This window comes from Chiloscyllium punctatum, chromosome 5 (genome assembly GCF_047496795.1).
Source record: "Chiloscyllium punctatum isolate Juve2018m chromosome 5, sChiPun1.3, whole genome shotgun sequence".
In the NCBI taxonomy this organism is placed as follows: Eukaryota; Metazoa; Chordata; class Chondrichthyes; order Orectolobiformes; family Hemiscylliidae; genus Chiloscyllium; species Chiloscyllium punctatum.
The window spans coordinates 135,769,875-135,795,224 of record NC_092743.1 but is presented as its reverse complement, the minus strand read 5'-3'; the positions used below and the strand labels follow the sequence as shown (position 1 = coordinate 135,795,224).

Sequence of the window (25,350 nt, the reverse complement as noted above, 5' to 3'; positions counted from 1 at the left end):
AGGCTAAGACTTCTTTCCCTGGTGTGTAGGAGGCTGACTGGTGACCTTATAAAATCATGAGGGGCATGGATATGGTAAATAGACCAAGTCTTTTCTCTAGGGTTGGTAAGTCCAAAACTAGAGGACATAAATTTAAGGTGAGAGGGGGAAAAAGTAAAAGGGACCTAAGAGGCACCTTTTCATGCAGAGTGGTGCGTGTATGGAATGAACTGACAGAGGAAGTGGTGGAGGCTAGTACAATAACGACATTTAAAAGACATTTGAATTGGTACATGAATAGGATAGATTCGAGGGATATGAGACAAATGCAGGCAAATGGGACTTGTTCACTTTCGGAAATCTGGTTGGCACAGATGAATTGGGCTGAAGGGCCTGTTTCCATGCTGAATGAGTTTGACTCTATAAGTCTGTTATCAGGAAACTGTCCTCCGCTGGATTCCTGTGGCTGCACTCCAGCGTCTAATCACAGGAGCATTCGTGTTAAAGTCATCGAGATGTACAAAACGGAAACAGACCTTTTTGGTCCAACTCGTCCATGCCGACCAGATATCCCAACCCAATCTAGTCCCACCTGCCAGCACCCGGCCCATATCCCTCCAAACCCTTCCTATTCATATACCCATCCAAATGCCTTTTAAATGTTGCAATTGTAACAGCCTCCACCACATCCTCTGGCAGCTCATTCCATACACTTACCACCCTCTGTGTGAACAAGTTGCCCTTAGGTCACTTTTATATCTTTCCCCTCTCACCCTAAACTATGCCCTCTAGTTCTGGACTCCCCGACCCCAGGGAAAATACTTTGTCTATTTATCCTATCCATGCCCTTCATGATTTTATAAACCTCTATAAGGTCACCCCTCAGCCTCCGACACTCCAGGGGAAAACAGCCCCAGCCTATTCAATCTCTCCCCATAGCTCAGTTCCACCAATCTTGGCAACTTCCTTGTAATCTTTTCTGAGCCCTTTCAAGTTTCACAACATCTTTCTGATAGGAAGGAGACCAGAATTGCATGCAATAATCTAACAGTGGCCTAACCAATGTCCTGTACAGCTGCAACATGATCTCCCAACTCTTGTACTCTATACTCTGACCAATAAAGGTTCTTTAACAGTCAGTCCTCAGCTGGCAGTGCCCCATTCTCCCAGACTCTAATCATTCTCAGTGACACCAAGCGAGCAGCTGCTTGCAGATTTCCTTCTACCTCACACTCAGCTGCACTGACATATAGATGGCCCTGGGTTTCCAGTAAGTTCCCATTTATTCCATACAGGCAGTGACCTCCTGCCTTTCTCAGTTCATCTGGAGTTCCCCAGAGCCATGAAGCCTGGAGACTGAAATATCAGCACGTGGTCTACCTGGAAATTCTACTCCCTGTTTCTAACTGGCTGAGCAATCAGCAGCCCTTTGGTAGGTACCCTCTACAATGGCTGCATCCAAAAAACATGGAGTCTCCTTCTTGGTGTCTGTCATACTGATTACAACTGAATCTGACTCTTGAACTGACCCAGATTCTAATTGGAAACCTTTAAGGGAAAGAGTCCTGACTTAGTGAGAAAATAGGAACAATCTTTTCAAAATACTGGAACACCTTGTGCTTAAATGTTAAAATCTCCACCAGCAAATGGTGGCAGTGTAGTTAGCTCTGCTGTCTCACAGCTCCAGGGTCTTGGGGTTGATACCACCCTCTTTGTGGAGTTTGCACGTTCTCTCTGCGTCTGTGTGGGTTACCTCCGGGTGCTCCGGTTTCCTCCCAGAGTCCAAAAATGTGCAGGTCAGGTGAATTGGGTTTAACTCCTACCTACTTAACAACAGACTTTATGATAAATGAGGTAAAAACAATGACTGCAGATGCTGAAAACCAAATACTGGATTAGTGGTGCTGGAAGAGCACAGCAGTTCAGGCAGCATCCAACGAGCAGCAAAATCGACGTTTCGGGCAAAAGCCCTTCATCACCCCTCCTGATGAAGGGCTTTTGCCCGAAACGTCGATTTCGCTGCTCGTTGGATGTTGCCTGAACTGCTGTGCTCTTCCAGCATCACTAATCCAGTTTATGATAAATGAGGTTTGCCAAAATGCTTGAGGTTTGAATATCGGATGTGATTGTGAATGCTGGAAGATGCAGGGAAGCAGTTTACCATAGCTACTTATTTCTAAAAAGTAAAGTCTGAAGTTCTTTAAAATATGCAACATTCAGCTATACATACAGGAGTTGTTCAATACGTTTTTGAGGTAACTATACTGCGAGACTTAACATTGTGACAAACTAGTTGACAGTCTCCATTTTAATTGCAGCAAGGGCAGATGGAAGGAGGACAAGGGGACTGTTAGGAAGGTAAACTAACCATTTAAAAAGCTTCCCTTGAGAGTCTGCGGCCTCCATTTTAGTTGCTGCGAGGCCAGAGAGAACTATGACCAGGGGGCTGCTGGGAAGCTAAACAAACAGCTTAAAAAGCTGATTTAATTGGGCAGCGGCTGAACCGAAGAGACACCTATGTAGTGTCTCCCAACTGCCGCCCTCCTCCAACCAAAAAGGATGTCTGTTGTGTTAAGGTCAGGATTTTGGTAAGGTAAGATGGTTAAAAAAACTTCTTTCTTTTTTGTAACTTTTAGTTTCAACTTAGGTGAAGCTTAAGATTAAAAAGAATAAAGAGCAAAGAAAATTTACAGCCCAGGAACAGGCCCTTCAGCCCTCCAAGCCTGTGCCGATCCAAATCTACTGTCTAAAGCTAAGGATCTGTATCCCTCTGTTCCCCACCTACTCATGCATCTGTCCAGATGCATCTTAAATGAAGCTACTGTGCCTGCCTCTATTGCCTCTGTTGGCAATGCATTCCAGGCACCTCCCACCCTCTAACATACTTTCCACATGTATCCCCCTTAAATTTTTCTCCTCTCTCCTTGAATGTGTGACCTCTTGTCATTGAATCCCTTACCCTGGGAAAAATGGCAGATCTCAGACCCTTGTTTTGCTCGACATGGGAGCTCAGGGATGCGGCTGATGTCCCTTCATGGGCAGGAAGTGTCCAGCTGCAGCTCTTGTTAGACTGCACGACAGCTCTGGAGCTGCGGATGGACTCACTTTGGAGCATGTGTGATGCAGAGGGGATCGTGGATAGCACGTTTAGTGAATTGGTCACACCGCAGATTAGGATTGCTGAGGGAGACAGTGAATGGGCAATCAAAAGACCAAGAAGGAGCAGGAAGGTGGTGCAGGTGGTCGTCTCCCACCAAAATAGATATCCCGTCTTGGATACTGTTGGGGGAGATGGCTCACCAGGGGAAGGCAGCAGTAGCCAGGTTCATGGCACCGTGGCTAGCTCTGTGCAGAAGGGCAGGAGAAAGTGGAAGGGCTATAGTCATTGGGGATTCAATTGTAAGGAGAGTAGACAGGCAGTTCTGTGGCTGAAAATGAGACTCCCAAATGGTAGGTTGCCTCCTAGGCGCACTGGTCAGCGATGTCTTGGATTGGCTGCAGAACATTCTGAAGGGGGAGTGTGAACAGCCAGTTATGGTGCATATAGGCACCAATGATATAAGTAAAATAATGGGATGAGGTCCTACAAGCAGAACTTGGGGAGTTAGGAGCCAAGTTTAAAAAGTAGGACCGCAGAGGTAGTAATCTCAGGACTGCTACCATTGCCACATGTGAGTCAGTAAGAATGATAGAATAGGCCAGATGAATGCGTGGCTGGAGTGATGGTGCAGGATGAAGGGGTTCAGATTTTTGGGACATTGGGACTAGTTCTGGGGGAGGTGGAGCTATTACAAATTGAAAGGTCTACATGTGGACCCAACTGGAACCAATGTCCTTGGGGGTGCTTTTGTTAATCCTTTTGGGGAGGGTTTAAACTAATGTGGCAGGGGGATGGGAACCAAATGAGGTTAGTGGACAGGAAGGAGGTAGTAACTAAAGCCTGGAAGGAACTGGAGAATGAAGTCAGCGTGAGTAAGAGGAGTAGGCAGAAAACAGCAAATGAATGCAGAGGAACTGATGGTCTGAGGTGCACTTCTTTTAATAAGAAAAGTGTAGTAGATCAGGCAGATTAACTTTAGGGCTTGGTTTAGTATCTGCGAGTATGGTGTTATTATGACTGAGACTTGGTTGAGGGAAGGACATGATTGGCAACTAAACATCCCAGGATAGCGATGCTTCAGGTGGGATGGAGAGGGGGGTAAAAGGCATGGAAGATGCGCATTACTGGTCAGAGGATATGTACTGAAGGAGGGCAATATGGGCAGAGCTCAAATAGGAAGGGTGGGGTAACAATGTTGGGGCTGCACTATAGGCCTCCCAACAGTGAGCGTGAGATTGAGGTACAAATATGTAAACAGATCATGGAAAGATGTAGGAGCAACAGGGTGGTGGTGATAGGGGAGTTTAATTTTCCCAACATTGACTGGGATTCACTTAGAGGTCAGGATGGAGCAAAATTTGTAAGCAGCAGCATCCAGGAGGATTTTCTAGAGCAGTATGTAAATAGTCCAACTTGGGGCAGCACCATACTGAACCTGGTGTTGGGGAATGAGCCCAGCCAGGTGGTTGAAGTTTCAGTGGGGGATTACTTTAGGAATAGTGATCACAATTCCATAGGTTTTAGGATACTCATGGACAAAGACGAGAGTCCTAATGGAAGAATGCTAAATTGGGGGAAGGCCAACTAAACCAAAATTTGGCAGGAGCCGGGGAATGTAGATTGGGAGCAGCTGTTTGAAGGGGATTCCACATTCGATTATGTGGGAGGCTTTTAAAGAGGTTGATTAGAGTTCAGGAGAGGTACAATCCTGTGAAAATGAGGGATAGAAATGGTAAGATTAGGGAATCTTGGATGACAGGTGAAATTGAGACTAGCTAAGGAAAAAGGAGGCATACATAAGGTCTAGTGACTGAAATCAGATGAAGTTTTGGAAGAATATCAGGAATGTAGGGCCAATCTGAAACTAGGAATTGAGGGTTAAAAGGCTATGCGATATCCTTAGCGGCGGGCAGAGTTAAGGGAAACCCCAAAGCCTTTAGTTCATATATAAGGAGCAAGAGGGTAACTAGGGAAAGGGTTGGCTCACTCAAGGACAAAGGAGGAAAGATATGCATGGAGTCAGAAAATGGATGTGATTCTTAATAAGTACTTTGCATCGGTATTCACCAAGGAGAGGGACGTGGTGCATGTTGAGGTTAGGGATAGATCTTTGATTACTTTAGGTCAAGTCGGCATAAGGAGGGAGGAAGTGTTGTGTATTCTAAAAGGCATTAAGCAGGACAAGTCCACAGGACTGGATGGGATCTATCCCAGGTAAGTGAGGGAAGCGAGAGAGGAAATAGCTGGGGCTTTAACAGGTATCTTTGCAGCAGCATTGAACATGGGTGAGGTCCCAGATGACTGGAGAATTGCTAATGTTGTCCCCTTGTTTAAGAAGAGTAGTGGGGTAATCCAAGTAATAACAGACCTGTGAGACTCAGTGGTAGGGAAGTTACTGGAGAAGATACTAAGGGATAGGATCTACATTTGGAAGAAAATTGCCTTATCAGTGATAGTTTTGTGCAGGGAAGGTCATGTCTTACAAACCTAGTAGAATTCTTTGAAGAGGTGACAAAGTTGATTGAGGGAAGGGATGTACCTGTCATATACATAGACTTTAAGGCGTTTGATAAGGTTCCCAATGGTAGGTTGATGGTGATGTTGCATGGGGTCAAGTGATCTAGCTAGATGGATAGAGAACTGGTTGGGCAACAGGAGACAGACAGTAGAGGAAGGGACCTTCTAAAAATGGAAACCTGTGACCAGTGGTGCCCCACAGGGATCTGTGCTGGGACCAGTTGTTTGTGATATAAATAAATGATCTGGAGGAAGGTGTAGATTGCCTCATTAGCAAGTTTGCAATGACAAAGATTAGTGGAGTGGCAGATAGTGAAGGATACTGTCAGAATACATCAGAATACAGATAGATTGGAGAGATGGGCAAAGAATAGCAGATGACATTCAATCTGAACAAATGTGAAGTGATGCATTTTGGAAGATGCAGAGATCTGGGTGTTCAGGTCCACTGTTCCCTGAAGGTGGTAACGCAGGTCAGTACCATGGTCAAGAAGGCGTATGGCAGCTTTCCTTCATTGGATGGGGTATTGAGTACAAGAGTTGGCTGGTCATGATACAATTGTATAAGACTTTGGTTCAGCCACATTTGGAATTCTGCATATAGTTCTGGTTGCTACTTTACCAAAAGAATTTTGGTGCTAGCTCAGAGGAGAGATTGAGTAGATTAGGATTATTTTCATTGGAAAGAAAGAGGTTGAGGGGGACCTGATGGAGGCCTACAAAATCATGAGGTATAGACAGGGTGGATAGCAAGAAACTTTTTTTCCCTAGAGTGGGGGACTCGATCACTTGGGGTCATGAGCTCCAAGTGAGAGGGGAAAAATTTAGGGGAGATATACGTGGAAAGTTCTTCACACAGAGGGAAGTGGGTGCCTGGAATGCGTTGCCAGCAGAGGTGGTAGAGGTGGGCACGAGAGCATCATTTAAGATATATCTAGACAGATACATGAATGGGCAGGGAGCAGAGGGATACCGATCCTTAGAAAAAACACGGGCCGATGGGCCTGTTGCTGTGCTGTAATGTTCCTTTATTCTCTTTGAGAGTTTTATTTGACATTTCCCTGTCAATCAGACAGTAATTGGTTTTTTACCATGTTAAATCATAATTTTGCCATCTCCTAAATTTACCTCACCACCACCAAGACTAGTAACAAATTATTAAGTTTCTTTACAGCTGCTGAGCTCTTGTATTCCATTATGAGAAATGCCATTTTTCAGCAAACAAAAACTATTTGTCAAATTAGATAATTGCATCTAGATGTGTTGAATACTTTCTCATCCAAACTTTAAAAATTCCAAAACATAATTCTTGGCAGGATGTGTTCAGTTAACAAAGTAAGAATAATGTCAGAAAATAATAAGAATTTATGACTGAGCAAACAAAAGGAAGTCATAATCATAGAGATGTACAGCATGGAAACAGACCCTTCGGTCCAACCTATCCATGCCGACCAGATATTCCAACCCAACCTAGTCCCACCTGCTAGAATTGGCCCATATCCCTCCAAACCCTTCCTGTTCATATACCCATCCAAATGTCCCTTAAATGTTGCAATTGTACCAGCCTCCACCACATCCTCTGGCAGCACATTCCATACCCATACCACCCTCTGTGAAAACGTTGCCCCTTATGTCTCTTTTATATCTTTCCCCTCTCACCCTAAACTTGTGCTGTCTACTTCTGGACTCCCCCCACCACAGGGAAGAGACTTTGTCTATTTACCCTATTCATGCCCCTCATTATTTTGTAAACCTCCTAAGGCCACCCCTTAGCCTCCGACGCTCCAGGGAAAACAGCCCCAGCCTGTTCAGCCTCTCCCTGTAGCTCCAATCCTCCAACCCTGGCAACATCCTTGTAAATCTTTTTCTGAACCGTTTCAAATTTCACAACATCTGATAGGAAGGAGACCAGAATTGCTCACAATATTCCAACAGTGGCCTAACCAATGTCCTGTACAGCCACAACATGACCTCCCAACTCCTGTACTCGATTAAAGGAAAAACATACCAAACACCACCTTCACTATCCTTTCTATCTGTGACTCCACTTTCAAGGAGCTATGAACTTGCACTCCAAGGTCTCTTTGTTCAGCAACACTCCATAGGACCTTACCATTAAGGGTATAAGTCCTGCTAAGATTTGCTTTCCCAAAATGCAGCACCTCTCATTTATCTGAATTAAACTCCATCTGCCACTTCTCGATGAGTCGGCATTTGTTCCTATTAATACTGAATGGACTCTCAAACTCTTAACATTCGTCTGTACCTGTGCTTTTTGTTTTTGCTACTGTTTACATATTATTTAATTATCTATGCTACTTAACTCTGGTCAGCCTGTATTGCTCACAAGACAAAGCTTTTCACTGTGCCTCAGTACACATGACAATAAATTCAATTCAATTGACTAATAATCAGAGCAATATTCTCACTTTAGCCTTCCTTTCATTAGTCTGTCTGATTAAACTTGCTGATGAAGGGCTTTTGCCTGAAATGTCATTTTTTCCCTGTTCCTCAGAAGCTGCCTGACATGCTGTGCTTTTCCAGTACGACTCTAATCCAGACTCTGATCTCCAGCATCTGCAGTCCTCACTTTTGCCTGCCTGATTAAACTTGCTGTGTGTCACAAGATTTATGTCCCCACCTAATGTAAGATCTGGAGGATGTATTTCACCTGGTTATAACAGCCTTCTAAAGAGGTACTTCAAAGATTAAGAACGATATTTTCAAATATGTTGGAGGAAACAGCGAATGTTCGAGCTGGAGTTTGAAAGGCAAAACAATGTACGGGGGAGAAAAAGCACAGTAGCCTAATTTCTTTCAATACTGCACCAAATAAAATGAGAAAATCAAGGGCTTACCTTCAGTGCCATTTGGTGTCATGGAATTATTATTGATGCAGGAGTTGTCAAGTTTGGGACTATTGGGAGATTCACTATTTCCACTCAGGCGCCCGTGTGGACTCGCTAGATCCTGCATTTCCATAGACCTACCAACAAGAAATAATCCTTGTTTCTTTATGAAAAATATTTTTAAAAGTACACGCCTTTTCATTTTGATCTCTATAAGGGGCCAAGGGTTATGGGAAGAGCAGGCAGCGTTAGGCCACTGTCAGCTCAGTCATGGCTTAATTGAATGGCTGTACAGTCTTCAGAAGGGGCAAACTGCCCTATCTCTATTCCTACTTCTAGTCTTAAAGACCAGGCAGATTTAAATCATTCAGAACTTGTTTTGAGAAAAGTGCACTCATTTATCTTTGGCAGTCATCCACTCCAACCCAAATATTGGTTAGAAAGGTTAGATTTTGTTGAAGCTTGCATTCATGAGGACATTCAGAAGTTTACCAATGTAAAGGAGAACAGTATTTGTATTTTTTTTTTGAGAAGAGTGCTGCTAGTTAGAGGTGCATGCTGATTAATACAGATGTTGCCATGGAGAATGCACCAAAAAAATTAACTTTTATGGAACATTTTTTTTTAAAAAATCTCAAATCTGAAAATGTATGGTTTTTAACTGCTGGGTAGGTGATCAGAGATATAATATGCTGCACAACCAAAACACTTTGCATCAAAAAATCCTCTTTAGAAGATAATATAAAAAAACAGAACTAGTGTTTAAACATTACTACCATATCTAGTAATCAGCATTTCAGAAATGCCATCTTTTAACAGTGACAAAACTCAAAACAATTTAATTAAAATTGCGACCATGCACAACTTGACAGAAATGTCACCAACTGCCTTTGTCGTAATTAACTTTCTTCAACATTAGATTAAATGCAGAGCATCAAACTAGTATAAATTCTCAATTTATTGATGTTATCAAACAATCCTTTGTAATTATTTGATGGTGATTTAAATCTCATGTTAACATTATCAACATGATGTAAAATTTTTGGAGCAATAAGACATCTCCCAAAAATGATACACAACTTTAGTTTGAATCAGCCATCCAACGCTCCACCCAACTTGAGAATTGCAAACTGAACTGACAGAGAATGAGGCATTCTTGATACATATGTTTACTCCAGCTCTTAACTCTTAATTGCTGCTTTGTTTCCTTCACAGCATGAAAAACATTAAAACGTTATTATGCTTTCCGATTTGTTTGCTTTTTGGATTATATTAAGCACGTCCTATTGAAAAGGATTAAAATTTACACCCATACAGTTTGTAAATGATTTAGACTGCTGTAGTAATTTGGAGTACTTCAGTTACCACAAGGAAAACAGAAGGTTAAAAAACATTTCTTGTATCTATTTGATTTCTGACTGAGTCCACATCTCTCTCAAAGCCAAATCAATTAAACAGGTTAGTCTGAGGTAAGTGCACTGTCTGATTATTTAATTTATTATCGCTTGTGGAACTGGAAGATTTGTATCATCAGCAAGACATGATCCAAAATATCTGCAAGATTCTCAGTATTCACTCTGCACTTGATCATTAAAGGGCACATTATTTTAAAATCTAATGATTTATCACAGCTGTACAAATTTTCAACTCCAAAAGTATTTTAAAAATCCTGTGATATTAATAATTGTGGATCTAGTGTCACAAATGTTATATTAAAACTCAACCTTGAAATATTTGAAATTTGTTTCGCTACTCTGCACAATCAGCACACAAAAATGAGTAATAATTCAGAAGTGGAATGTAAATTTTATAGTATTCATAAATAAGAAGTATTGTGGAATTAGTGTAAACTTGCATTTCAAATAAAGTCTGTTCGTGAGATTATTGTTAGAAGTTTTACATTTTTGAATGTAGCATAGATCAAGCACAGACAATGTTTAATCATAACGCATTTGGTAAAATTTCAACAATGCTCTTACCTGGAACCTGGCGGATCTGAAACATTGGAATCAGGTCGAGATTTTTTTTTCACCTGCCAGTCAAGAACAAAACAGCTCCTTGTTATTCAAGTGTTACGGCTCACCATATTCCCGAACAATAGCTTGAAAAAAAAACATTCTTCCCCTTTATCAGCAAGGAGAGACTCTGTAACAGAGAATCACATTGTCTTTCAGTTGATCTTTTGTGCCATTTCCTCCTACAGGTCTTTTCTCCTCCCCATAACAGGGAAAGCAGCCAAATGATGAGAAGGTGATTCATCACTTGGTTAGACAGCTGCAAACTGGATTAACCCTCCCTGCAGTCACACATGTAAAGGAGCTTTGTGAAGGTAAAGCAGCAAAAACTGGCTGGAAGCAGGGGATGCCTGAAAATGGACTTATTAAACAGAAGCATTTCACCTCTAGCAACTTTAGATCTTTTACCTTCCACTCACGTAATCAAATACCATCATTATTCCCTCCCTGAGCTCCAGAACTGTCATTGATAATGTCAGTTAATTTAATCAGCTATGCAGATGCACTGTACTGTATTTCAGATCGCAGCCATTAAACTTTACACTTTTATATGTAAACAACGCAGATTTAATCATTCTTCTAAACTCATTACCAAAGTATCCCAGATATTAGACAACTTTTACAAATCAATTTTCTGATATTGTTCAAATAATGTTAACCATTAAAGAGTGGCAGAGTGGCATAGTGTCATAGAATTAAAGATTCTTTATTGGAGAAATGAGAAGAAAATTCCTGAAACGTTACTGTTTTTAAAATGTCATGTAAACCATAATTTGCCATCCAAGTCATTTAAAGTATTGTCTACTGCAAGGGGAATGAAATATAAAGATAGGGACCATGTGCTACACTTGTATAAGGCTTCACATCTGCAGGGCTGTGTACAGTTTTAGCCTCTTAGGAAAATGTATGACATTTGGGGATGTGGAGATTGGATGGAAGACTAGCACTGAGGAGATAATCAACCATGATCTGGGAATGGCTGGGCAGGCTCTTTGGGAAATATTAGCGATTTTCCTGATAACATTAGAAGCCATTCTGACAAGACTCCTGACGATAATCTGATGAATCATGATATTATCAAAAGGTCAAGCTGGTTTAAGGGGCCAAATAGCTTACTCCTATTCCTAATTCATGTATTCATATGTATGTACAATTGAAAAATAACATTAAAAATGTATGGTTTATCTTTAACGCACACACTACAGAGGGCACACCCTCCTAAAAGCATTAACAAACATTTCATCCATTATGGCTACTGATCTTGGTTGAAGATTCATGATGAAGATGCACTTATAAAAATGAGCGCAGATAGAATTATTTCACAAAAGGTCTTGTTAACAATCTCAATGTAAAGAAATTTCAGAGCTGATTAGATAAACGAATAAAATTAAACTACAAGTCACAGTCAGACTTGTAAATTGTACAGTGGATGGAAAGGTTTTCAAAGTTCCTTCACAGCAAGAACTGAAATGAAGTTTACAGGATTTTCCATCCTGAAGATATTGCAGAATTAAAGCTTAAAAGTGCTCATTGGATTCAACTCACTCTCCAAGATTGGAGGATAAAAAGCCTCTGTTCCCATGAAGTTCTGAGGGAATGCTGCACTGTCAGAGGTACCATTAATAAAAGCAAATTACTGCGGATGCTGGAATCTGAAACCAAAAAAGAAAATGCTGGAAAATCTCAGCAGGTCTGGCAGCATCTGTAAGGAGAGAAAAGAGCTGACGTTTCGAGTCTATCTGACCCTGCCTCCATCACACTCACAGGCTGTGCATTCCAGATCTTAAAAACTCGCTGTGTGAAAACATTTTCTCCTCACGTCACTATTATTTCTTTAGCCATCCTTCATAATTCTGAATAACCCTCACAAATACTTTCTTAACCTTTTTTTTTTCTCAACGGGAAACAAGCTCATGTTCCCCAATATTTCTACAGGACTGAAATTCCTCATCTGTGAAATCAATTTTGACGGAACTTCCTTGCTTTTGTGTGTTTTGTCCCTTTGGATAAAGCTGAGGATGGCGTATGCTTCATTAACAGATCTCTCGACATTCCCTGATCCTTTCAATGATTCAGCTCCAAACAGACCCTAGTCCTCTGTTCCTGAAAGATTATACATATCAGCTACCCCTCTCTATTCTGCTTTCACAATTCCTAATCAAATCAAACCTTATTTAAATTTTTGGAAATAATCTTTTCAAAATAAATATCATTTGGTTTTTGAACAAATCTTTATTTATTAATACAAATGTTGCATAATATGATCAAGCAGAGTTAGCACAGCTTCGTAAAAGGGCAATAATGCTTGAGAAACTTACTAGAATGCTTTGATGAGATAACAATGGGGATAAAGGGAAAGCGGTGGATGTCATATATTGAATTCTCAGAATATTAGAACCAGGAGCAGGATTCAATACCTTCATACCTGATCTTACCTCAGTCTCAACTCCACTTTCCTGCCTCTTCTCCATAACCCTTCAGCCTATTACTAATTAAAAATCTATTTCTTCCTTAAAATTACTCAGTCCCAGCACCCACTGCACTTAGAGTCATAGTCATAGAGATGTATGGAAACAGACCCCTCGGTCCAACCTGTCCATGCCGACCAGATATCCCAACCCAATCTAGTCCCACCTGCCAGCACCCGGCTCATACCCCACAGATGCACCTTTGAGAGAAGTAATTTCTGCTCATCACAATTTTAAACCTGCTACCCTTTATTCTTAAACCATGACCTCTCGTTCCAGATTGTCCCACAAGAGGAAACATCCTCTCTACCTCTGTTCTGTCGATTCTCTTTAGGATTTTATATACCTTAAATAGGTCTCCTTTCATTCTTCCAAGCTCCAGGGAGTATCAGCCTAAACTGTTCAATCTTTCTTCATAAGTCGAACCACTCATCACTGGAATCAATTTAGTGAACTTCCTCTGAACTGCCTCCAATACAACTACATCCCTCCTCTAACAAGAGAACTGTATGCAATACTCCATGTACAGTCTCATTAATGCTTTATATAGTTGTAGCAACACTTTTCTAATTTTGTACTCTATTCCTTGAGCAGTAAGTGCCAAAATTCCATTTGCCTTCCTTCTATACCTGGTGTATCTACTTACTAGCTTTCAGTGATTTATGATTGAGGATACCCAAATCCCTCTGCATTGAATCACTCTGAAGTTTCTTTCCATTTAGATAATAAATTCCCTTTCTATTCTTCCAAGCAAAATAGATAACCTCACATTTATCCACCTTCTGCCAAATTTTTGCCTATTCACCTAACCTGTGCATATCCATTGGTAAATTTGTATATTGCAACTTACTTTCCACCTATTTTAATGACAACTGTAAATTTGCCTTCTGTCCATACATTTGATAAGGTATCACACATTAGGCTACTTAATAAGATAAGAGCCCATGGTGTTGGTGGTAGTATATTAACAGGGAGAGAGGACTGACTAACGAATAGAATGTACACTATCTGATGAAGGAGCGGCACTCCAAAAGCTAGTGCTTCCAAATAAACCTGTTGTGCGATTTTTTTTTTAACTTCGTACATCCCAGTCCAACACCAGCACCTCCAAGTCAGAATATACTATAGTCAAGTTTGTGGATGACATAAAATAGTTGTGATGAGGAAGTGCTGCTGTTGAATTCGGGTGGACAAAGTTTAAAATCACACAACACCAGGTTATAGTCCAACAGGTTTATTTGGAAGCACTAGCTTTTGGAGCGCTGCTCCTTCATCAGGTAGTTATGGAGTATAAGATCATAAGACACAGAATTTATAGCAAACGTTTACAGTGTGTTGCAACTGAAATTATATATTGAAAGAGACCTGGATTGTTTGTTAAGTCTCTCATCTTTTAGAATGAACATGTTGATTCCAGTTATAGAGTCATAGAGATGGACAGCACGGAAACAGACCCTTCAGTCCAACACGTCCATGCCAACCAGATATCCCAACCCAATCTAGTCCCACCTGCAAGCACCTAGCCCATATACCCATCCAGATGCCTTTCAAATGTTGCAATTGTACTAGCCTCCACCAGTTCCTCTGGCAGCTCATTCCATACATGTACCACCCTCTGTGTGTAAAAGTTGCCCCTTTGGTCTCTTTTATATCTTTCCCCTCTCACCCTAAACCTATGCCCTCTAGTTCTGGACTCCCTGAACCCAGGGAAAAGACTTTGTCTACTTATCCTATCCATGCCCCTCATGATTTTATAAAGCTCTATAAGGCCACCCCTCAGCCTCCGATGCTCCAGGGAAAACAGCCCCAACCTATTCAGCCTCTCCCTATAGCTCAAATCCTCCAACCCTGGCAACATCCTTGTAAATCTTTTCTGAACCCTTTCAAGTTTCACAACATCTTTCCAACAGAAAGGAGACCAGAACTGCACACAGTTTTCCAACAGTGGCCTAACCAATGTCCTGTACTCAATACTCTGACCAATAAAGGAAAGTATACCAAACGCCTTCTTCACTATCTTATCTACCTGTGACTCCACTTTCAAGGAGCTATAATCCTGCACTCCAAGGTCTCTTTGTTCAGCAACACTCCCTAGGCACCTTACCAATAAGTCCTGCTAAGATTTGCTTTCCCAAAATGCAGCACCTCACATTTATCTAAATTAAACTCCATCTGCCACTTCTCAACCCATTGGCCCATCTGATCAAAATCCTGTTGTAATCTGAGGTAACCTTCTTTGCTGTTCACTACACCTCCAATTTTGGTGTCATCTGTAAACTTACAACTATACCTCTTATGCTCACATCCAAATCATTTATATAAATGATGAAAAGTAGTGGATCCAGCACCGATCCTTGTGGCACTCCACTGGTCACAGGCCTCCAGCCTGAAAAACAACCCTCCACCACCACCCTCTGTCTTCTACCTTTCAGCCAATTCTGTATCCAAATGGCTAGTTAAACCCGGTATTCCATGAGATCTAACCTTGCTCACCAGTCACCCATGGGGAACCTGGTCGAACGCCTTACTGAAGTCCATATAGATCACATCTACCACTCTGCCCTCATCAGTCCTCTTTGAGTTTTTTGAAGAAGTAACAATCAAGTTTGTGAGACATGATTTCCCATTCATAAAGCCATGTTGACTATCCCTAATCAGTCCTTGCCTTTCCAAATACATGTACATCGTGTCCCTCAAGATTCCCTCCCACAACTTGTCCACCACTGACGTCAGGCTCACTGGTCTACAGTTCCCTGGCTTGTCCTTACCACCTTTCTTAAACATTGGTACCACGTTAGCCAACCGCCAGTCTTCCGGCACCTCACCTGTGACTACTGATGATACAAATATCTCAGCACGAGGCCCAGCAATCACTTCTCTAGCTTCCCACAGAGTTCTAGGGTACACCTGATCAGGTCCTGGGGACTTATCCACTTTATGCATTTCAAGACATCCAGCACTTCCTTCTCTGCAATATGGACATTTTTCAAGATGTCACCATCTATTTCCCTACATTCTATATCTTCCATGTCCTTTTCCACAGTAAATACTGATGCAAAATACTCGTTTAGTATCTGCCCCATCTCCTGCGACTCCACACAGAATCTTTGAAGAGCACTATTGTCTCCCTAATTACCCTTTTATCCTTAATGCATTTATCTTTCATATGTAACTCGCAGACCTTTTCTAAAGTTACATTCACAAGTGAACTTTAACAACTGGTGTCATGTCAACCCAGCAATCATAGTGTCATACAACTGAGATACTTTACCTAACAGCAGTCTAGGTCTGTTCAATATGTCGTATTAAATAGCGACCTGATGAAGGAGCAGTGCTCTGAAAGCTAGTGCTTCCAAGTAAACCTGTTGGACTATAAGCTGGTGTTGTGTGATCTTTAATAAAATAGGTGGGAAGGCACGTGTTGAGGATGACACAGATCCTCAGAGATAAACAGGTTACCTAAGCAGCAGTATTCAAAAACCTGGCAAATGAAGACAAGGAGGAGAAATGTGAGGTCATGCGCTTTGGTGGAATAGAATAGATAAGCTGAATGTTATTTAAATTGAGACACACCGCAGTACGTTACGGAAGAATTGGGAGTCCTCATCCATGCACAAAAAAGCCACAAAAAAAGCTAGCATTCAAGTTCAGCAGGTCATAATGAAGGCAAAGTTAAAAATCACACAACACCAGGTTCTAGTCTAACAGGTTATAGTCCAACAGATAAACCTGTTGGACTATAACCTGTTTTTTTAGATTAGGTTAGATTCCCTACAGTGTGGAAACAGGCCCTTTGGCCCCACAAGTCCATACCGACCCTCCGAAGAGTAACCCATCCAGACCCATTTCCCTCTGACTAAAGGGCAATTTAGCATGGCCACTTCACCGGACCTGCACATCTTTGGACTGTGCGAGGAAATCAGGTGTGAGTTTTTAACATTATCCACCCCAGTCCAACACCAGCACCTCCAAGTCATAATGAAGGCAAATAGAATATTAGCCTTTATTTCAAAGGGAATAGAGTATAAAAGTAGCAAAGTTTTGCTAAAGCTACACAAGGCACTAGTCAGACCACAGCTGGAATCATGTGCATGGTTTTGCATCCTTTGTCTTGAAGGGAAGATACATTGATAGTGGAAACAGTCCAGATAAGGTTCACTGGGCTGATCCTCAATATGGAGGGACTGTCTCATGAGAAGAGATTGAGTAGGTTGGGACTGTACCCACTGGAATACAGAAGAATGGCAAGTGACCTTATTGAAACATACAAGATCCTTATAGGATTGGACAGTGTAGATGTGGAAAGGTTCTTTCCCTCTGCAGGACAGACTAGGACCAGAAGGCATCATCTCAGAATGAGAGAGTCTCCTAGTTCAGTCAGAGAAGAGGAGGAATTTCTTCTGTCAGAGGGTTGTGAATGTTTGTAATCCCAAACTGCAGAGGGCTGTGGTGGATGGGTTGATAAGAACCATATATACTCAGGTAAAAGTTGAATGTTTTTAGACTTTTATTAAGGTTAAATTTATGGGGTTGACTATTACATGGATACTACTTTTGAGGGGGTGCAATTCATGCTCCAGTCCAAAATACAAGTGCTATGGGGAACTGTGCTCAGCTGAGCTGCACACAAAGGGAGGCTTTCACCTGACTCTGACCTGATCCGTCTTAAACTGTTGTGCCAAATTCGAACATTTCCCTCAGTTTTCTCTCATCTACTGTTGTTTTAATTTCTCACTCAAACATTTTAAGCTTTTACTTCTGATAAAAAAAAGTTATCAGACATTTGACTCTCATACAGTCTCACTGATCACTGTAGCCATAACTTTTATGTACAGGTTAATACCTTGCCTCACAACTGTTGATCTGTTATCGGTGAAGAATTAGAGTCAACTTTTACATGAGATATATGGAAAATTATAGATGCTTTATCCACAAATAGGGGGTCAACTTTTACATGAGATTGACTTTTACTCGAGTATCTACAGCATATTCAAGTCCAAGATAGACCAAATTTTAATCAGTAAGGGAATGAAGGGACAACGGGGAAAAGGCTGGAGAGTGGAGTTGTAGATTATCAGATCAGTCACGATGTTATTGAATTGTGGAACAGATTCAATGGGCTGAATGGTCCACTTCTGCTCCCAAGCGTTATGCTCAGCAGTGATTGCCTTGCCACAGTGCAGTTCCTCAGCCATACGGGCAATTTTTAATATGGCATTGATCACCAAGTTGTAAATCATCCTCTCACAGTATGGAAGTCTGCCAAAGAACTATTGGAGGAAATCACAGACTGAGATACCCATTTACTTTCTTAATTTGACTTAAAATACATCCTTATTCCTGTCTAATAAAGGAAAAATTGAGATAAACTGAGACCTAATTGTCAGTTTTCAATTCGACAAAAATAGATAAATGCAGGTTCAAAATTATGAATTATGCTATGACTAGCTCAGCACATTTTGTAACAATGCAACTAAAAAAAACTAGCAGCAAGGTAAAATGCAGGCTAATTACTTTCATAAATAATCTGCTTATTAATCATTTGTTCACTGAGTGAATGTCCTATTTCAAGGGCAGATACTGATTTTTAAAAATCGCAATGTTAAAGTGTCTGTTTCTAAGCTGTATGACTCTATGACTCTAATTGTAAATTGTACATTTGAATGAATTGAATAAGAATAAAGAGTAAACAATATTAAATTTAGCTGCAAATAATTAAAGTTAGTTAAGCCTTGTCATCACTTTACTTATTAACTGACTGCAATTTTTACTCAATCAAACCAAACATAATTTGGCAAAAAGGAGTTATACTTTGGTTGTGTAAAATCGAGTAATTAGTTTGTTACAATCGCCATGGGGGAAATGAGAAACTAAAATAGCCAGAATTACTGAATGAACTCCAAATGAAGAAATTATCCAAAAGAGTTCATTTCTTGTAACATCTGCTTTAAATGACTCAGAACCAATATGAATTAAATGTGAATTAATAGGCAAGTGATACTTTACATAAAAAAGGTAAATTTCATTTCAAGTAGTCAATCCAACATTGATACCACTCAAATAACCACCATCACCCACATCATTTCCCACACACTTGGCATTGTGTAACTCCACAGTTCCACAACAGGAAAGATTTTTATCTGATAGAAGCTTTCGGCTCGAGATTCACAGGTAGGATTATCAACAACACGACAAACTTCTCTGATGTCTCTCTTCCTCATATCATGACAGCCTGATGGTGTAGCTTTCCAAAGTTCTTTCTCAACCAACCAACAATACCATGGTATTCAATTTGGCACTTCTGGGATAAAAGAAACCATGCTCGTTAGCATCTCAACTATTCACACAGTTTCCCAACTTTTAGTCCTTTTTAGTCAACACATAGTGTCTCTAAGAACTTATTTATCCTTTTCTGTCAAACACAGAAAACAGACCCATTTCCTCACAACAGTTCAGTGTGTTCCTCTTTCTGTATCTGCCTGTTTTCTCTCTCTGTCTGTCATGTGGAACGGATTGTTAGTTTTCCTATCTCCTCTTTGTTTGTCTTCTCAGTTATCGGCCAAGAGGCTTCTGCATTTTAACTTCTTTTCTGTTGGTTCTGCTTCAAGGTTAAGGGTCACCAGGTTACATGGAATAATATTTCTTACTATTCAAAAAAATTGCAATTGATCTCTTCACAATTGCTGTAAACTGTTAAAAGTGCTTCCTCAGCATTCTTGAATTATAGACTCCACTGTTATGTTAGAGGTACTGCAGATTTTCCTCATTATACTGTTCTCAAGTCAAACTGTATTACAGCTCTAATAAAATTATTTTATAGTAAAGACAATGTAATACAGTCGTCAGTATTTTAGAACTACAAAGTATTGCCACTTAACATTCATAGGGCTCTGTGGTTAGAACTGCTACCTCGCAGTGCCAGGGACCCGGGTTCGATTCCACCCTTGGGTGACTGTCTGTTTGGAGTTTGCACGTTCTCCCCATGTCTGCGTGGGTTGCCTCTGGGTGCTCCGGTTTCCTCCCACAGTCCAAAGATGTGCAGGTTAGGTGGATTGGCCGTGCTACATTGCCCATAGTGTCCAGACATAGGCAGGGTAGGTGGATTAGCCATGGGAAATGCAGGGTTACAGGGATAGGGCTCTGGTTTGTGTCTGGGTGAGATGTTCTTCAGAGGATCAGTGTGGACTCTATGGGCCAAATGACTTGTTTCTATGCTGAAGGGATTTTATGATTCTATCATTTTGAAGTTCCAATATGGTATTAGTAAAGGCAGCATGACAAAATGTGAATGTAAATTTATTACAGTTCTTATTGACAATAAATCAAGGCATAATATCTATTGATCACATGACAGAAGTCCAGCAACTACTGTAGAACTATTTCTAGTCAAAGAGACCCAGTCTGAGAATGAGGACCAAATCATTCAGTTGAGACATTAGAAAGCACTTCTTTCTAATGATAGAGGTTTGAAATTATCTTCCATAAATGGCAGTTGATGCCAAATTAGTTGGTGGTTTTAAATCTGAGGTAGATAATTTTTTGTTAAGCAAAGGTATTAAGTGATATTTGCCAAAGGCAGGTATAGAGAGTTAAGCCACAGACCAGCCATGATCTCATTGAATGGCGGAGCAGACTCAAAGGGCTGAATGGCCTCTGCCTGTTCCTATGTTCCACACCTTCAGCTGTACAATGAATAGAAGAACTATTGTACTGGAAAGCCTGCTCATTACTGGAATATCAAGTTTGACCCAATTTCCCTTTTGTCTTTAGAGGAAATTTTGGACATTCCACAGCAGGATGAACAAAATATTCATCATTTATATTGATTAAGACATCGTTTAGCCCAGTGAAAAGAATGAGAATAGTTTTGTTTTGGCTAATTTGTTTTACTTATCATTAGTAAGATGAAAAATGTAGCAACAACTTTGTGCCAGTAAACCAGTGGTGATTTCATTTCATTCAATTACAGAGGCATTTGTAAAACTGCATTTATAAAATGAGAAAATAGTGTTTCTATGATTCCCCTAAAAATGTGACTTTATAAAAAACATTCTAACTGTATCATAATACATATTTTATGATGCTTACTGTGAAGATCCAATGGAATTGCCTGACTTAAGTAAGTTTCTGTACTTAATTAAGAACTTTCACTATATCACAACACATATTAACAATGTAAAGGTATGAGCTACATCTAGTGACACTAGTCCTTCTGCAATAATGAATACAAATTGCTAGCAGGTGATATGGCCCAGGTGAGTCGAAACTTTTGGCTCTAAAGCACAAAGAAATCTATCCTTTGCTAACAGAGTATTGTCTAAAAACCCTGCATTCAGCATCTTTGATGTGCATTTCAATTCAACCCGAACCCAGTAACTCTTTGATGTTTTCAGTACAAAGCCGGAGGAGATGAAGCATTCTAAGTGCCATCAATTCAACAAAGCAACTCTTACAGCCCTGTTTATACTTTTTTTTAAGTGTTTCGCTCTGCTTGGTAATTTTACTTTTAAATATATTAGACTATCAAAACAAAGATTTTTTTTATTAAACTGCAATAAAAACAGAATATAGACAGTGGGTCATTTAACTGGAATGCGTTAGTATTCCAGATGGTTTAACTTACCAAGGCCTAACACCTGTGATGAACTTAATTTAGAGAGATCCTATTCATCATGGTAATATTTTAATCTCCTGCTTTTTTTCTGATAAGGAATTAGTTTCACTAATAGAACTAATAAACACTAAGAGTTTACAAGTGTAAGCTTCTATACAGAATGGTGCTTCAACATACAGGATGCAATAATCAGTATGAAGGTTCGCATGGAATTTTGATTGGTTTTGGAATTTAAATGAGAACATAATACATTTAAAAGAATTCTCCTGAATTTGCTGGCATAAAAACTGCAAATTGCAATTACGCAGTATCTTTAATTTGGACAAATATCTCAAAGTGCTTCAAAAGAGGTATAATATTGCAGAAGGTTCAAATATTCAAAATATTCTTGCAAACCAAGAGAACTATGATGATAATATGAACGTATATCAAGTTTTAGTAACTTGCTTTTACATTACATTGACATTGTTCTTTGTCAACTTAGTATTATTACACTTCATGATGTTTTGGTTGGGGCAGCAACACAATTATTTCTATCCATTATTTAATTGAAGTTATTGTCATTAAAAAAATTGTTCAGTTTCAATATTTTTGTCCTAAATTACATCCAAATTCATTCAAGTCTATAATCATACATGTCCTTATGATGGTCCCGTTTTATTTCTGAATGTGATGTTTTACTATCTGGATAATAAAAATGGCTTTTCGGCACAGATTCTACACCTTCAGTTTTCCACATTACAATTTTCTTCTGATTTACTTAATTGTTTAAATTCTGATAAGTTATAGTAACATAGCAATTGGAAATAAACAGTATTGGTTTTAATAAAATATGTTAGTGAGTAAAAGATATAGAGGGATAACAATATCCATGGATACTTTGACCTGATTCATTTATTCGAATCCAAATATCTCTACATTATTTGTGCTTGATTATTGATGCACACATCTTGCTGAAATTGTACTTCTTCCAATGCAGTAAAAAATAAAAGTCAAAATTTTGAAAAGATCAGTTTACAGCACTTCTAAGTAACTAAACTTCAAAACCCACCTGAATTTCCACAATAACCAAGAAAAATATATCCTCGGAGAATTCATTTTAAAACGAGACGCAATTTGAATGTAATTTGATAAAATGATGAAACATAAAATTACTGTATTTTGTTAGGTACAATTTAGATCAAAACAAAATTTATAGCTCAAAATGTATCAAATATTTTGAAGATGTTGAAAAAAACTAAGCAATCAGGATATTTATAACCAAGTATTGGTTAATAGATTAAAGGTTTCTTTTTTTCCATTTGATCACTTCATATATAAAATAGGAAATAAAAGCAAGTTGTTTTCAATACATTTTCTTCATGTTTAAACATTAAACTAAAAACATATTGCAACATTACAAAAACAGTAAATATTAACTGAAATGAATGAAGTACCTTCTCTCACAAAAAAACTCAAAAGCCTAATGCAGCCACAAGACAGAATAAACAACATTTGTAAAATAAACAATTCATTAGCTCAGTTGCAATTATTTTAATTAAAGTATCATTTCTCTTTAAATAGTAATTTGCTGTAGACCCACAGCCATGAACATTTCCAATTTGTTTCTTTTGTTTTGTTGAATCTGACATACTGTTTTAGCCATCTGCCTGAATTGCTACATTAAATCTGTTAATGCTGTGCTCTTCAACCCCAGAAATTATTTCCAGAAGGGAAACGCTTTGAGAGATGATCAAACAAGGTTTAAGATAGACATTTTATCACATTTTCCCTACCGCAGAGCCGGGAGAAAATGAGAAGGTATTCTTTCGCTTTGTGTTTAAACTCCAAAAATCTACAAGTAATTTCAATTTACAAGTAAAATACAACATAAAATATTAAATACCCAGACATTTCAGTTTTGAATAATATGAATAAGGTAAGGTTTCTGAATTTTAGTCACATATGAGGTTCAGCTTCTCAAAAGATTATTTATTAGCATCTAGTATACTACAATGATTAAGAAACACCTTTATTGAGAATTTTTCAACGAGTATGCATATAATTTACTTCTAGCAAAATTTCCTTCAGTGTTTTCATGTACATATGAACTATCAAAGTTTGCATGTCAGAAGAGTAAAATATTAAGGTATAAAACGACACCTGAATGCAAACATTCACTCTTATAAATCACTTTCCAAGTAGATTTTAAGGAATCTGGACAGAAGGAGTAAATTAATTCTAACCCTTAACAGCAGTCAGGGCACCACAGGGTGCTAGCACCTCTACACATCCAGCTGCCAGTAATTTTTTTGCCACGAATCTAAACCATTTATTACTTCTAAGGCTGCCACATGAGGACCTTACAGTCTTTGATATCCGTTTGCAAAAATATTCTCACATTTAAGGAGATTTGCATAAGCCACCTGAGGGATGAAGTGCAAATATATATATCTGAAACAAAACCTTGCCTTAATTATTAGCTTTTATGGGACTACAGTTTGCAATTACAGTGTATCGTTTTATGCCAAATATTTATCAAACGTACACTGCTAGGCAGATTACAACACAGAAATATAAATCAAACAAATTATCTAGCTTAATGTTAGTTATTATTTTTATACTTGTTTGGCATCGCATTTTTTTTTAAGAAAAGGCAACATTTCGAATATAACCAACAATCATTCACAATACTTTTTGACTTTCACTTTTAAAGTGAATCTGACAATATTTACTCTTGCAGCGGGTAGCACCTCTTTCCTTCAAATCTGCCCCATTATAAAAGAATGTTTGCTTTAATTTGTTTTTTTTTTCTCATGCTCACATAAATTTACAGTTGGCTATACAAACTGAGATTATGTCTCCATCATTTCAAGACAAAAACATGGTGAATGTGACAAATGCATTTAAAGAGTTCTACTGAAAAATACGAAATAAACAGTACATTAAGGGAAACTTAATCCATACAAATAAAGATACCTTTCAAAGAACATCGACAAATGGTATAATATCAAGCTGCAAAACTAACAAAGCAACAGTCAAAAAGAATGGTGATGATAGCTTATGACTTAAAGAAATTGTAACTAAATCTACTTATTAATAATACAATAAAATTTTAATGTTTCATGTTTATGCAATTCCTACCAAATCGAAACATAGCCCATAGAATGTACTATATCAGAAGTTACATTGCGACACAAACATACGTAAAAAACAAATTCAATTTATTTGTGAGCATTTTTGACATATGTTCAGCATAATGACACCCTATTAAATGGAAATGGTTTAATTTAGGACACTATTTATTCTGCTCTGAAATAGCCTCTATGGGGATTTAGTATTTTGCTTTGTGCAAGAAAACTTTAAACTTATTAAGGGATTTGCAGGGTTGACAAGGTCATTGAAATTCTTCAGTTTCAAATTTATAACACTCATTTTCATTGAGAAATATACTTTTATGGATCATTGTGTATATTTAAGGGAGCATATGTCAAAGGCAAGATATCAAACATTTTTCCCCTCATCATATTATTAATCATAAATGAAAACATCGACAGCAAATCAGTATGACAACTCCCCAAAAAAGGCTACGTTCACCTGCTCTGGGGTGCCATTTAAATTCAGAAGTTGAGAAGAAATGTGTGGAAATGAACCTTAGCAATGAATGGAAGTAACAGGCATGTTATGTCAATATTAAATTAAACCATATTTCTACAAATTAATGTAATAGTCGCTCTACATTTAAGGGTATTCACTCTGCGCGCACATAATTATTGATTAATTATTATTATTAAACCTTATTATGTACAAAAACTGTACCATTTAAAAC

General features: G+C 39.0%; 1 protein-coding gene across 10 annotated transcripts in view; it reads right to left on the bottom strand.

Moving 5' to 3' along the window:
- eya1 (EYA transcriptional coactivator and phosphatase 1) overlaps positions 1-25,350 on the bottom strand; it is a 219,110-nt gene that overhangs the window by 191,557 nt on the left and 2,203 nt on the right. For 7 of the 10 annotated variants that reach the window (XR_011960742.1, XM_072571413.1, XM_072571420.1 and 4 more), the window contains exons 2-3: positions 10,425-10,477; positions 8,455-8,582 (exon numbers count right to left, since the gene is read on the bottom strand). The exons of 1 other annotated variant lie outside the window; for it this stretch is intronic. Coding sequence is in view for 8 of the 9 variants with exons in the window: in XM_072571413.1 (XP_072427514.1) it covers positions 8,455-8,578 (124 nt within the window). In the remaining variant the exon portion in view is untranslated. The remainder of the gene's footprint in view (positions 1-8,454; positions 8,583-10,424; positions 10,478-25,350) is intronic. 2 more of the 10 variants (XM_072571418.1, XM_072571419.1) reach the window with 1 other exon arrangement.